Genomic DNA, 14,750 nt, shown 5'->3' with positions numbered 1-14,750 from the left:
ACCAAAAACCGCATCTTGCAATTCTCAGTAAACTGACATACTTGAATATTAAAGTGCGGTTAATCGTTTCACCTTGTAGCAGAGACAAACATACTCTGCCTTAATTGACTGGCTTTCCATTTCTTTTTTGTTTTGCTGTGAGCAGCCGCAGTATGCTTTCAAGACAAATATTTACGGTGCTGCACTTTAAGGAGACAGACGAATCCGGAGCCTTTTGGCAAAAACGAACATAAAGATGTTTTCAAGCATTTACTCTGTAAATGTGTAACTGTGTGTGTGTGTGCTAGGGAGCGGGGGTGTAGCGGTTAGCGCATTACGCGATGAATCCGGCGACCCGAGTTTGATTCCTGCTCACTGCCAACACCGGTGACAATGATTTGAACCGGTCCTGGGCCTCCCCTAGGTTGACTCAGCCTCAAACGAGTACCTGGTACTGTGTGTAAACATCGGCACTTGGGAGACAAAGGCGGTCGGGCGTGGTTGCTGGCCACCCACCCCCCTCGTGTATCGTTCTGGCCTTCATAGGTGCTTGCTAACAGCACTTGCCCCAACAGTCTGTTTAGGCTATACGGGTACATCTTTGTCTTTTTTTTGTGCTGTGGTGGGGAGTGGCGGTGTAGTGAGTGGTGCGCTGTGCAACGAACCCAGCGACCCGAGTTCGATTCCCGCTCACGGCCAACACCAGTGACGATTACCGTTCCGGCCTTCGTAGGTGCTACTCGCTAACAGCACTATGCTTTGGCTATACGGGGGAAGGGGGGGGATCTTTGTCTTTTTTGCTATGGGCATATTTGGTAACTGAGTTGAGATGATGAACCCTGCGTTAGTGAGTACATTCTGTTTCCTGGAATACCAAACGAAGGGAATGGAATGTACTCTGCAACGTGAGTGCTTGGTCGAAGCTGCTTCTCGGTGTCACGGGCTGTTGCCAGAATACTGCGAGAATTAATTCTCTGTGCGGCAGCTTGGCTTCGGTTCTGAAAAATGGCAGTGGGGTTGACAGCTCTGATGGTGCAACCGTTGGCATTGTGAAGTAATGCTCCGCATTTGAAAAGTGATATTTTTGTTGAATGTTTTGCCTTTGCAGAGGGATCTCTTTGTATATATGGACCATGATGAGCAAGGGCAGTTGAAGTGCAGGCTATGGCAGGTAAGCTGTGCAGCTCTTTAACATTTCCATTGCTGTTGTCACTCATCAGGTCTGGCTGTCTGTATATTCATGATGCATTTTATATTAAGTAGCAGTTGAGATCGGTGGTTATTCATCGGTTCCTTTGAGTACATTTGATGCCATTGTAGCCTTATGGAAAATTTTGCATTAAATTTGCTGTTGCAATTCAAGGACAGTTATCATGCTATTACAATTCAAGGGCATTTATCATCATCTTTTTTTATGCAGTACTGAGTAGTGTGCGTGAATTATGCACGCATTCTGAGTGCCAGTGTAAAACAAATGCCGTAGCCTGTGCGCATGAAAACACACATCAGAAAATTTAAGTGACCAATATGTTTTTTTTTTACTGTCATCCTGCACGTTTTCATGCTCTGCAAAGGTTATGTACGTGACAGGTACTCAGTGTATTAGCTCCTAGCATGCGTTTAATTTTATGTATTTGTTTTATATTTTCAATAACCTTAAGTGGTTCAGTGGCTCCGTAACATATTTAACATTCTTAACATTCAGTGTAAATTCCTTCCAACTGAATCGGCCAAACTAAAGCAGATCATCGAAGATCTTGAAGGTAGTGGGGTGGGGTGGGGAAACATCCCATGCCGGTCTAACCCAGCTGCCCTGTTCTGGCCGGCCTCATTGATTTGCATGCAAGTGAATAAGAGCACACACATCATGTGCATGCACATATACATATCAGTGGGTATCCTGGGCTGCAAATTGAATCATCCCCGTACATAAATGGGAACTCGGTGTAACTTTAGTTTCAGTAAATGGCATGCAAAAGCTATCTAAGGCTTAATTAGCGTTAACATTTCCTAGTGTATGCTTGGCGATTTGTTTGGCAGTGAATTATATCCGTGACCTAATTTACAGTTTTATGACCGCTTGCCGCCGCATTTACTGGCAATCGCAACAGCTTTAGGCGCACATAATACAGATGGGTGAAACTGGCACGAGCGAAGAGCTGGAGGGTAGATTGACATTGCACTCATCAGATCAGGCTGTCCGTATACTGATGATGCACTCACGCACAATGTCTATACCGACTGACGGACCGTGTTCAAATACGCGTTGTATCTTTGACATGCATCTTCCAGTTTTAAAAGCACCAACTATGTTAAAACGAGCAGGTTGAATGTCTAAAAGTGTTTCTTCCACCCCCCCTCTCCTTTTTGTCCCTGATAAAAATAAAGAAATAACCCAAAGTGCTTTTGAGAGACGGTACATTTAACAGACTGGGAACATTGGTAATTTTACCCCAGCCGAAAATTGGTAAAGCCAAATTGTCAAAGGGAGAATTGTGTAATGGCTAATTTAAATAGCCTTTTGTGCTTGTTTTTGTGAATTGTGTAATGCACGACTGAAAATGGGTGCAAATTGGCTTCCTCATAGCCAGGGCAAACAATTCAGTATTCCACATAAGAGTCAAGTTAAGTGCCATTGCGTATCTTGTCTCCCTACACACACAAGAGTACGCTCTGCTGGTTGGCTCCATACATCGTTCAAAAGTAAGAGCACTTGTTAAGCGGGGGAGAATACGTGGGTTGCATGTACCAGTTTTTATCTTTAATCCCCATTTTATTTATGCCAGTTGTGCTTTACAGGTGTTACATGGCTGAGGTGAAGAAAATACCTTATTTAATTCTCACCATTTGCATTGCCTCTTATTCTGTAACGAGTCACTTTGGTAGGGTACGATGAAATTCCAAACATCCGCAAATCCTCAAATGTATGACCCTTCCCGCAGTTTGTGGCAACTCCCATAGTCAAAAATCCCAACTCCGCAAACATTTTAACACATTTTTGGAGTTGCACGAAGACTTGAGGGGCACCGCAATTGAAATTATTATAACGTTTTAAAACAAGGCGGGCTTCAAAGAGATCTGCCCCACAAAGCTAGTTGGCTACTCAGTCCCCAGGCTGCCGCCCTATAAGGTAGTTGAGTAATGGCGCGGTGCTGCACTGCCGACTGTCCTTCCTGCTTTCAGGAGCGGTGGCGATGAGTAGCCGCGGCTGCCTGACTCACGCTCCACCCATCAAGCGCCCGCCCGAGGACGATGACATCGACGACTATGGAGGCATGGCCAGCTCTTCCCCTTCCTCGTCCGACTACGGCATGGCTTACCAAGGCCAACCCAGCCCGTCATCGTCATCGTGCGATGCCCCGAAGCGGGACGGCTCCAAAAAGCACAAAGGTACGATGCACGGCTCGGCCGGCGAGCGCTGAGCAGGATGCCGATTGGACCGACTGCGTTATTTTAAGACCCACAACGGGACGACGCCTTCGCATTTCTGGGAAATGCCTGGTGGTGCTGGTTGTAATCGGCAACGTAAATGTCGTACGGTAAGTTTTCGCGTTCCTCCGTGGTGTTCACACTACAGCGCGTTTTCGCTCAAACGCAGTTCTTCCATCTGGGAACACTTCTCACGACGCGGAATGCACACCATTATGACGTGGAACACGCACCTTTATAACGCGGTTTCTGAGCAGTCGATAACGAACTACTTTCTTGGTTGCGTGGCTGAGCAGTGCAGTGATGCGGTACGTGGAATGATAGAGTAACGCAACGGCGTACCCTCAGTTATTTGTCATAACCATCTTACCATATGTGCGTAGTAGTAGTAGTACTTCGTATCTCACTAAACGTTATCATTACAACATTTATGGGGACATTTTTTCGCTTAACGCTTTTTAAGGAACACATCTACCGCGCTAAACGAGGGATGCATAACTGTACTGAATTGTAACACACCGGTGTGCTGAAGTCGTAATAAATGTTCACGTGACAACCATGTTAATTGGCTGCGTTCGGTGGAGGTGGGTGTACGACACATTTACATTAACGCGATTTAGTCCACATTTTTGTTTATCATGAATGCATTTTCATCGTTGTGTTTCTTGGTACATGTTTCCTGTTTTTTAAGACAAGTGTCATCACTGTCTGGGCTTTTTTTGTTCAAATATGCATGTGGTGGTGATCATAAATATTGGCTGCCCTAAGACAGTCATGTAAATTCCACTTTCCTATGCCAAGGGGTAATCCCCTAAGACTACATCCCACAAAGAGATGGGCTTAGCCAACACACTCTTCCACCGTAAGAACAATTCCATACACCCATCTATCAAATTCACCATGGAAGTGGAAAATGATGGCAAGCTACCATTCCTGGATGTTTTGATCGAGAAGAGACCTGATGGCTCGTTGGGACACACTGTCTATAGGAAAGCCACCCACACGATTCCTATCTAAAGCCTGACTCCCACCACCATCCAGCCCAGAAGAATTCCCTCATCAAAACACTACACCATAGGGCCCGTTGCAGTGAGCTTGATCATGTATGCCAGGCTCTCAGGAGGAATGGATATTCTGACCACACAATCCGCAAAGCTGCATCCCCAACCATGGGTAGAGAACCATCTGAGGACCAAATCAAAACCATCACCTTGCCATACATAGCAGGGGTTACCAAAAGGATTGCCAAAATCTTAAACAAACACAAGATCCAAGTTCGGTTCAGTAAAGTACACAAATCCGTGATTTGATCCCATCGGTGAAGGATGCGATTCCTGACATGCAATGTCCTGGTGTCTATAAGCTGAGTTGTGTCTGCGGCAGCTGTTACATTGGTGACACGAAGCGACGTGTCTCAACACCTTTGGCGGTGGTGGATAATTTCTTCAACACTGTGGGCACACACGACATTGCTTTCTCCGAGACCAAGGTGCTCTGCAAACCCTCGGGCCACCATCAGAGATGTGTTCACGAAGCCATCCAGATATACAAACACAGACAAAACTTTAATCGAGAAGATGGATACAGATTGAGCAATCATTGGAAGGATGTGATAAACCGCGTCAAGTTTTAACCGCTGTGATTTTCACTCACCCACCCGTGTGTCTTGTTATCCGATTACTAATTCAAGTCCATTTACTTGCTAATTTCTCCAGCCCCACCCGTCCATGCATGCCACAAACCCTCCCCCCTCTCCTCTGTGAAATCCTACAGCCAAACTCCTCCCCCCCCCCCCTCCCGTGCCTATATAAAGCCACAACAGCAGATAATTTTTCTCACCTGAAGACGGACGCTTGTGTTGCGACCGAAACGTCGTGTTTTCTTTTATTATTTTTTCTACCTACGTGACTTTACCGAAAGAACCAGAGTATGGATTCCTGCAGTCACGAAAACTTCAAATCGACAATGATAATGATGATGACATTAATTTTTTAAGTTAAGAGGATCTTCTGCCTCGTTGAATTGAGTAGCAACTATGTGCCGGGCATCAGACTGTCCCAGGTACAAGAGCAAAACCATTGCTTTGTTCCGGTGTCCTAAACACATCTGAAGGTAGCCAGGGTGTCTGGAGATCCAAGCTGTACTATTTTTTACACGAGCACAGCAACAAGGAGACATCAAGTCAGTCCAGAAACTACCCTATCTCACCATGGTAGTGAGATGCTAACTACCTCGCCTGTTATACAGGAGGATGTGGATTCGATCCAGACCCTGATGCCTGTATATTTGGAGTTTGCATGTTCTCCCCGTGATAAGCCACTAAATTGTTCTCCTCGTGGTCGTGTGGATTTTTTTCTGGGCCCTCTGGGTTTTTCCCTCCACATTTCGAAACGTGCATTTGAGAGTATTTGGCTGCTACAAATTTCCACACGGATGAACCACTTCATTGGGCTCTCATTTGTGGTCACGTCGCTTCTGCAAAGAGCCATGCAGCTCAGTGTTGATCCTGAAATCTGGTATTCGAGCATATTAACATCGTTGATTGCTGGGATTTTTTCTCCAGCAGTCATTACGCAGGAGGGAAAATGCCATTGGCCAGTCTCTTCCCTTGGGTCAAGATTAAACATAACCAACCACAATTCTGGGGAAAAGGGGCCTTAAGCGGTAGCCCTGTGGCATCTGCTTCCGTGGGCCATTCTATAACACGAGGGGAGCACTGCCGTGCGAGAGATCCCTGAGGATACTTAGTCTCGTGACGTGACAACGAGAGCACACAACCAGGGTGCAATTTGGATGAAAATCTTTTAATGAGAATTTGACGGTAAATTAATAATTAGCATGTTCATTTCTTTAACATTTTCATTGGCATTGATAAAGGAATGCAAATGACGCACAAATCAGGAACACATTTTTTTTTACAGCTGACGCAAGCTGCTAATGAGAACGGCATGACTCAAATTGAACGCACGCCTGTTCAAGGAAAAAAAAGTGAAATGGGCAAAAGTCATAAATGCATCACATTGTGCATGTGCTTATAATTGACTTAAGGAAATTAGGTGACTATATTGTTTAAAAATAGAAATATGTGTTATGGACATTATTACTCAATGGGGGAAAAAGCACCACAATTTCCCTCACAATTTCCAATTACACATTAAAACAGTCCAAATATCAGACTGCTGAAAAAACAATTTGCAATCTAAGGTGTGCCACAAATCCCCCACTGTCGCTATACAATAACCACAGGGAAAACTGGTGATCACAAGTCCTGATATCCTGCGGCTGTTGTTGGCATACCAGTCCGTTTCTTTTGAGAAGGTCTGGGATCTATCTCCACCACTCGTATGATAGACGAGTTCTCAGTCCTTGAGGATGCTTTTGCTCATTTCCACAATGCTGACTCGAGACTCACAGGTCCCTGACCGAGGGATGCATTTCAATCTTGAAATCGGAGGATTCATATTGGAGTGCACTCAAGGGACAGTTCAAATCCCAAGGTTCATTAATTTTCATTTGCTGGAAACAAATCAATTCGCAACCCTCGTAGCGCGCAACACATGCATAAGCCAGAATTACAACTGGACCAATGTATGTAGATTTGTATTTTAAACTTATTTCGCACCGTAGGTAGCCAACTGTGCTGTTTGGAGGTGTGGGGGAAGGACAACAAACTATACTCTTTGGTTCTTTCGGTAAAGTCACGTGGGTAGAAATATAATAATGGATCACGACGCTTCGACCACCACACGAGCACCTGAACACGGTTGCTTGTGTGGCGATCGAAACGTCGTGATCTATTTTATTATTTTCCTACCCACGTGACTTTATCGAAAGAGCCAAAGAGTATGGATTCCTGCAGTCCCAAAGCTTCATGTCTGTTTGTTGTAGTATTTGTTTGTTGTAGTACAGAGTTAGACTGATGGCCTTAATCTAAGTTGTCTTGTGGTTGTTGTTGTTGTTTGACTTGCATCCCGCTGGGATATTTGCACAGGGTTGGTGTACAGTGATTTTTCTGCAATATTTTGCTGTCTTTTCTTGGATTTTCTGTTTGCACATAGTCACTTTAAGATGTTTTTTTTTCATGTTTTTGTTTTTTGTTTGTTGCGGTTGCACCCGATTCAAGAGTCAAATGGCTCACAGGGCTATACCTAATAAATTAATCTTCTTGGTTATTTTGGTAAAGTCACGTGGAAGGGAAGTTATAAATAATAAAAATAAAACATAATAAAATAAAAGACAAATAGTTCATTGCTTTAGCCCACCGGTGTGTTAAAGCGTGAAACCACAACATTTACAATTTGAGTAGTACGACGTTTCGCTGATAATTGCATACAGCATCATCGGGCAATTCGCCAGAATGGTGAGGCTCTCCTCTGTCTCCCATTCTTATATAGAGCAGCAGCAAGGTGACGTCATTATGAATATGTGAGAAAGTACTTAATAGGTTCACATGGACATCACTGTTTGGTAGCATTTGTGGAGAAAGATGTGTTCAACATGTAGATCTTGGAGACATGTTTAAACAACTGCACCAGAGATGACCATAATCCATGGCTATGTCTGTACAGCACTGCGGCAGTTAGACTGATAATCCGCAAACATTTTTGCGCCAACACAGTGTACCACGGATTACGGGAGGACTTAGCCACACGATTATCTTAGTGGATTAAAAATGTGCAGATTTCAGGGGAAGTCTGGACAGCTAAATTAATCAGTAATCATTTCTCAAATCATAAGGTGACAAGTTTTTCTAAGATCCAAATGGTGCATATCAGCTGTATGGCTCTGTGTTAAATCATTGGTTTGCAGTTTTTACAATGGATATCCAAGTCTAAGATAAAAAATAAAATAAGAATCTAAATTTGTGGATTGTTGGCACAGCTGGTCTGTGCTAATGCAAAACAAATTAAAAAAAACATCCCTCTTCGTTAGCACCATCATCCACTATCTATGGATCGCGGCTTTCTGTGCGCGAAGCATTTTCAATCCACTTTCAGAAGCAGTCGCGAACGGCCAATAATCCGCAAGGGAAAGATTTCACAATTCTGGCGAATCTCCTGATGAAGCTGGTTGTAAATCATCAGTGAAACGTCATACTGAAATTGTACATGTTGTGTGTTTGCTCTCCAACACAGCGGTGTGCTGAAGTAGTAACTAATTGGCATCTTTTGTGCCAGTTAATAACGTTATCATGAAATGTCTCGTGGATTTGCAGAGGGTAATTCAGTCACAGCTGTACATTATGAGTAAAATATATTAGACAAATCATGATTAGACATCCATTTCTTTCTTGTGTTTTATATACCTAATGGTAATGCGGAATAATTACAATTCAATCATTAACGCGGGAAAGCCTCAGCGTCTTTAGGCTCTTGTTCCGAACGGTGTCCTGTTGGGATGTTTGGCCGAAACCATCTATAATCGTTGGACCACATGGGAAGAAACTGGAGAATTCAGAAAAATACCCCAACGCAAGGACACTTGGAAAACGCTCAAAAATATCCACACACACAACCCTCCAGAGAGTAAGTACGGTGAGCACATGCAATCTGGCTGTGACTCACGCCCATTGCTGTGTGACCTTTACCTGGCATCTCACAGCCACAAGCCGATAACACCTTTTATCCACGGCTGGTCACGAACCACGCTCAACCCTCCATACATCGGTTCTGAGATCGGCCCCATTGAGAATAATTCAATCACAGCTGGTAATTTTGGCAAAAAAAAGCCTCACCGAGTCTCATGGCTCTTGTTCAGGTGGGTCCTGCCAAGCTTTCACAGAAGCAGAGGGTGATGTTGTTATGCGCAGTCCAAATTGATAAGCTTGAGGGTATTCTTTTTCAGCATTGGGATATTTGGCCAGTGCCAGTTACATTGTCTCTGTCTCATAGCTATGCAGACATTTTGGGCAACCACCCTTCTGCGGAGCAGTTGATACGGTTTGCGTCCATATACATTTTTTATATTCGATGTCTCCTCGTGAAAAACCGTTCACGTATCAAGTCTCAGAACAGGCCATTTGACAGACTACAATGTCCAAGTTTGTGCAGGGCCTTGCGATGTAAGGTGTGATCTTCAACTGTAATGCAGCGTTAATTTAGGGGGTCGGTAACCAAAATAGCAAGAAGAGCCATCTTCTATTTCAGCAAAAAAATCTTTATTTCAGCAACTGCAATGCACGCGGTGAATAAAGAGCCACACGTGGACTCCGAAGCCGCATGTTGCCGACCCTCGGCCTCGTCTATTTGCAACCTGTCGAATTTTAGTGTTGGTCATTGAATGTCCTTTAACTAACTGCTGCTCACCATTAACTATTTATTTTACCTGGCCACAAATGATAGCTCAACGAAGTGGCCTCACCCGTGTGGAAATTCGTAGCAGCCAAATGCTCTCAAACGCACGTTTCGAAATGTGGAGGGGAAAAATCGGAGGGCTCAGAAAAAAATCCACACGACCACGAGGAGAGAGACACGCAAACTCCAAATATACATTCTAGATTTGAAGCTTTCGTGACTGCAAGGATTCATACTCTTTGTTTTTTTTCGGTAAAGTCACGTAGGTAAAAAATAAAATAAATGAAAACGACTAAATTAAATCACGACGTTTCGTAGCGAAAGCACAACCGCTAAAGTGTGTCTGACACACTTAAGTGGTTTGTGCTTTCACTACGTCGTCCCCACCTGAAGAAGGACGCTTGTGTTGTGCCCGAAACGTCGTGATTTAATTTAGTTGTTTTAATTTATTTAATTTAACTTTTTACCTATGTGACTTTATCGAAAAAAACAAATAGTCCAAATATACAACAGGCGTTAGGGTTGAGATCGAACCCACAACCTCCTGTATACCAGGCGAGGTAGTTAACATCTCGTTTTTGGGACGTTGCCCAATTTCCTCCCCCCCCCCCCCTTGCCGCTCCCCAAAATATCAGGTGAGCCAGTCGGTGAGCTCAATAAATGTTTATCTATGCATACATACCCACTTGTATTGCTTGGGCATCCTTGTAGCAACTGCAGCAGTATGTTCTGTCATGTATTTACGTTGAACCTCTTTCGCACCGTACGTAGCCGACCGTGCTAATTGGAGGTGCGGGAAACATGGCGGAGTAGATCTTGGTCTCTGTCTTCAATAGGACTCGCTGATTTCTCCTCGTCACTGTCGCGCTTTGGCCCCCTCCTCCGTGCGCTCCGTTGCGTTCATCGTCCCGCCAGATTGTCTTCGACCCGCTCGTGGTTATCGCCGAGTGAAGTTAAAAACACTTTTGTTGACAAATTTGTGTCACTTGATTTCATCGACAACTATAACACTGAGACCTCCTTTACCAGTGGCAAAATATAGTAATAGGTTTTTACCCTTTCAACTGGTACAAAAACTGACACCTTTATACAAGGCATCATGTTTGCAATAACCACAACACAAGCAGTCAAAATGCAAAAAAAAGAAAACTCTGATGATAATGATACGCCTTTTTGCGTCATCTGGTCCAACACCAATGGAGACTAGGCTCTAAGAAAAGCTGTCTCAGGTGTGGACCGAATAAACTTCAAGGACAGTGCATATCATTATCATCATCAGAGTTTTTTCTTTTTGTTTGCATTTTGACTGCTTGTGTTGTGGTTATTGCAAACATGATGCCTTGTATAAAGGTGTCAGTTTTTGTGCCAGTTGAAAAGGTAAAATCTATTACAACATTAACACTGCTGTAAAGTCGGTACCGTCACTCTGCGTGCCCTTGCCTCGTCACAAAGAGAGTCAGTCCCCAAATTGTGTGCACCCTGCGTGTTTTTCTATCGCACTGCGGTGTTCGTGCGATACATCTGGTGAGGTTTTTTTCAAAATATAATTATGACACCCCCCCATTTCATTGCATTATGTATTAATAAGCTTTAATATCACTACTGCCTTTTGTTTAACCATCTGAGGTCACATGGATTCATTATAGTGTTAATGGAATTTATTTAACTGTATCAGGGATCGTTGTGATTTATTTCTTGCTTTGTCCTTTTAGAATCTGAGGCCCCATTGAGATATATTAGAGTCATGTATAATGCATTTTGTTTTAAGTGTGACAACCTTGATGTATTACATCGTGCTGTGCATGAAAAGGCATAACACCATTGCGTTTCACTATAGCTTTGTGTTTTTCTATATATATGTATGAATGCTGAACTTTTTTCGCATCGTACACAGCCAACCGCGCTAATCACTGTGTTTGGCTATTAAATATCCGCATCTCATTTGGGGATTATTGAGTTTATCCACTTATTATTTGGGGAATGTGGCATTGCAACACCAAGCCCTGAACAGAGATGGCTATTTTATTTTAGTGTACAAATTACTGTGAAAAAACATGGTGGAAATAAGAGGCACAGTGGCAACACAAGCAAAAACAATCTTGTCGGAATAATACAATTGTATATGTACATGCTATAACAAGTACATGTTAACACTTTGTGAAGTAGCAGTTGGAATTCGAGCATTCCTTCAAGGTGACACTTCAATACACATGCTAACAGGTTGTACTATTGTTTAAAATACAAACTTTATTGCAATACTCATGAATGTTTTTTCCAGTCTGAATTTGTCTCAGAGGAAAAATGTAAAAAAATCAGGTAATTCCATATCACAACGGATTCCACGCAAACATATGACACGTAATTGAGTAAAATTGCTGAGCAATTAAATGACGCGACTTTGAGTGCATTAGAGCTATTACATAGATAACAGAATCATCCCCACACTCGCGCCTTAGGGCTGTTAAATGAAAATAAGATTTCAGAGATAATCGGATTGAGGCCACTGTCTGAAAGGCGCGGTGATTTTAGAGCAAAACACATATTTGAGGGTATTGCATAGAGTAAAAACTCGTATGAATCCTGGCACCTATACAAAGGTATACCAATTCTGTAACTTATACAAAGGTATTCTAATTCTGTAACCTATTGAAATGTATGCTAATTGTGTAACCTATACAAAGATATAATGATTCTGTAACCTATACAAAGCTATACTAATTCTGCAACCTATACAAAGCTATACTTATTCTGTAACCCATACAAAGGTATACTAATCCTGCAACCTATAGAAATTCTGTATTCTATGATTCGTGGGATCATGGTCAAAGTTGCATCGTAGTGATAAAAGGAATAAACTCAATACACCTTTCCGGATGGGGCTCTACATTCTATGACATTTCGGTCAATTACATTGTTGAACGTTTGGCCTGTGGGAGGAAACGTTATGAAACACCGTAATTGACGTTTTTATGTTTCCAGCCTTGAGGGTGTAAAGACAAGTGAAATGTATCAAAGGATGAAGCTCAGTGTGATGACAGCTTGCGTGAATTGTGGCGACGGAATGGCTGCATTGAGATAAAATATATCGCCTCGACGTAGGAACCTGGACAGTAAATCCGCAACAAAAGTGAATTCTATTCACTTCACGGTTGTTCCGTAAATATTTTTGTCAGCCATCCCATGCACAGATCTCAATGGACTGTTCCCGCACTCAAAGCACATGTACACAAATTCCTACTCGCCTGCCCCCCAGAATGGTCCTCTTTTACAAGTGATGCTGGCTCGATTTGAATGATCAACTTGGTCTACCACTCACATCGTCGTCAACGTGTTTGTGATGATGATGATGGCATTCCGCACACGATGAACATAATCGCTATATTTGAGAAAAAGAGTTACGCTGTGTGAAGAAGTTATAGGAGACAAGTATTTATAATAGATATGAGGGAAAAGAGAGATATACTGCTTGAGAGAGAGTTGTACAGAGATAAAAGCACATTGGCACTGTACTTACTGGATCCTGAATATAGGTTTCTCCCCGAAACCCCCACCTATGACCTCAATCCTTGTGACCTCTACCCCATGACCTCCACGCCATGACCTTCACCCTATGACCTTAACCCCTATGACCCCACTCTGGCCTCCACCCCCCCCATGACCTCCACTTCCATGACCTTCACCCTATGACCTTAACCCCTATGACCCCACCCTGTGACTGCCATCCCCCCATGACCTCCACGCCATGACCTTCACCCTATGACCTTAACCCCTATGACCCCACTCTGGCCTCCACCCCCCCCATGACCTCCACTTCCATGACCTTCACCCTATGACCTTAACCCCTATGACCCCACCCTGTGACTGCCATCCCCCCATGACCTCCACGCCATGACCTTCACCCTATGACCTTAACCCCTATGACCCCACCCTGTGACTGCCATCCCCCCATGACCTCCACGCCATGACCTTCACCCTATGACCTCCACCTCATTACACTACTTGACTGTAAAGGATACATGCTTAGCAATTGAATTAGGGACGATTTCACTAAGTGGTGTGACATGACTAACATTGTTGCATTTAGTTTCGTTAAAAAAATATTTACACACCATCTGTGCATATTTGGCCCATCTGCCGTAACTTGTACCGGTTTGACCTCCATGATTCACAATTGTATACGAAAGTGCACATCGCCGCATCAGTACCTAACCCTTCTGGCACCTTTGCACAATTTTTTTTGTTATCGGTTTGCATGTGTTTTGTTTACGGCTGTAAAACCCCTCGTTTGTGAGTTGTACAATATTCCTTGAGGACCATGTACTCACTGTCTGCAATATTGATGTTTTTGTCTTTTGTTATTGTGTTCACACACCACAGATCTCCCATGTAACATAGCCAGGCAACTGGCCACACGAAAGCCACTGGAGTCCAGGCATTTTTAAATCTAAATAAAAAAAAACTCAATTCTTTAGAACTGCTTTTCATGTGTAGTTTATTGTCCTTAACCCGCACCTCCAATTTTGCACGGTTGGCTACATACGATGCGAAAGACGTTCAACATACCTACATACAAATTGTATAATCCGTGTAACAAATCAAATTAACTGAATGCAATGTTACATTTCACAAGAACATCTATTAACATGTTTGTCTAATACTATATACCCTGTAGACATTATAAACATTTCATTAAAAGTAATTGTAGCCGCCATGGAGAGACGAACCTTAGCAATTAGATTGTGGAATTTCCATCCCTGATCGAGGGCTGCCAATGGAAAGATAAGATGACTGTCCCACACAGGATTGAGGCGCTGACATTTGGAACGTTGCCGTGTTAATCTTTGAAGATGGCTTGCAACAATGCAATATCGCTCCATCGTAAATCAAATTACCTCTCGCTTGCAGGTGCCTATATGCCCAGCTACCTGGACAAGAACGAGCCCTGCGTGGTGTGCGGGGACAAGGCAACTGGCTACCACTACCGCTGCATCACCTGCGAAGGATGCAAGGTTTGACGCGTGCCCACACAGCTGAACGGGAGAGATCTGC

The 14,750-nt window shown here is 43.4% G+C and overlaps 1 protein-coding gene across 5 annotated transcripts in view; it reads left to right on the top strand.

Annotated features, from left to right (window-relative positions):
- The window catches only part of LOC133345871 (thyroid hormone receptor beta-A-like), a 108,061-nt gene that overhangs the window by 71,776 nt on the left and 21,535 nt on the right, over window positions 1–14,750 (top strand). For all 5 annotated transcript variants that reach the window (XM_061556926.1, XM_061556927.1, XM_061556928.1 and 2 more), the window contains 3 exons: window positions 1,088–1,150; window positions 3,163–3,369; window positions 14,607–14,710. In XM_061556926.1, coding sequence (XP_061412910.1) covers window positions 1,144–1,150; window positions 3,163–3,369; window positions 14,607–14,710 — 318 coding nt within the window. In that variant the 5' untranslated portion in view covers window positions 1,088–1,143. The remainder of the gene's footprint in view (window positions 1–1,087; window positions 1,151–3,162; window positions 3,370–14,606; window positions 14,711–14,750) is intronic.

The sequence above is a fragment of the Lethenteron reissneri genome, chromosome 23 (genome assembly GCF_015708825.2).
Source record: "Lethenteron reissneri isolate LAM-NWPU_2019-01 chromosome 23, ASM1570882v1, whole genome shotgun sequence".
In the NCBI taxonomy this organism is placed as follows: domain Eukaryota; kingdom Metazoa; phylum Chordata; class Hyperoartia; order Petromyzontiformes; family Petromyzontidae; genus Lethenteron; species Lethenteron reissneri.
Note: the sequence above shows the minus strand (reverse complement) of the source record. Positions and strands in the feature narration are given on the sequence as shown.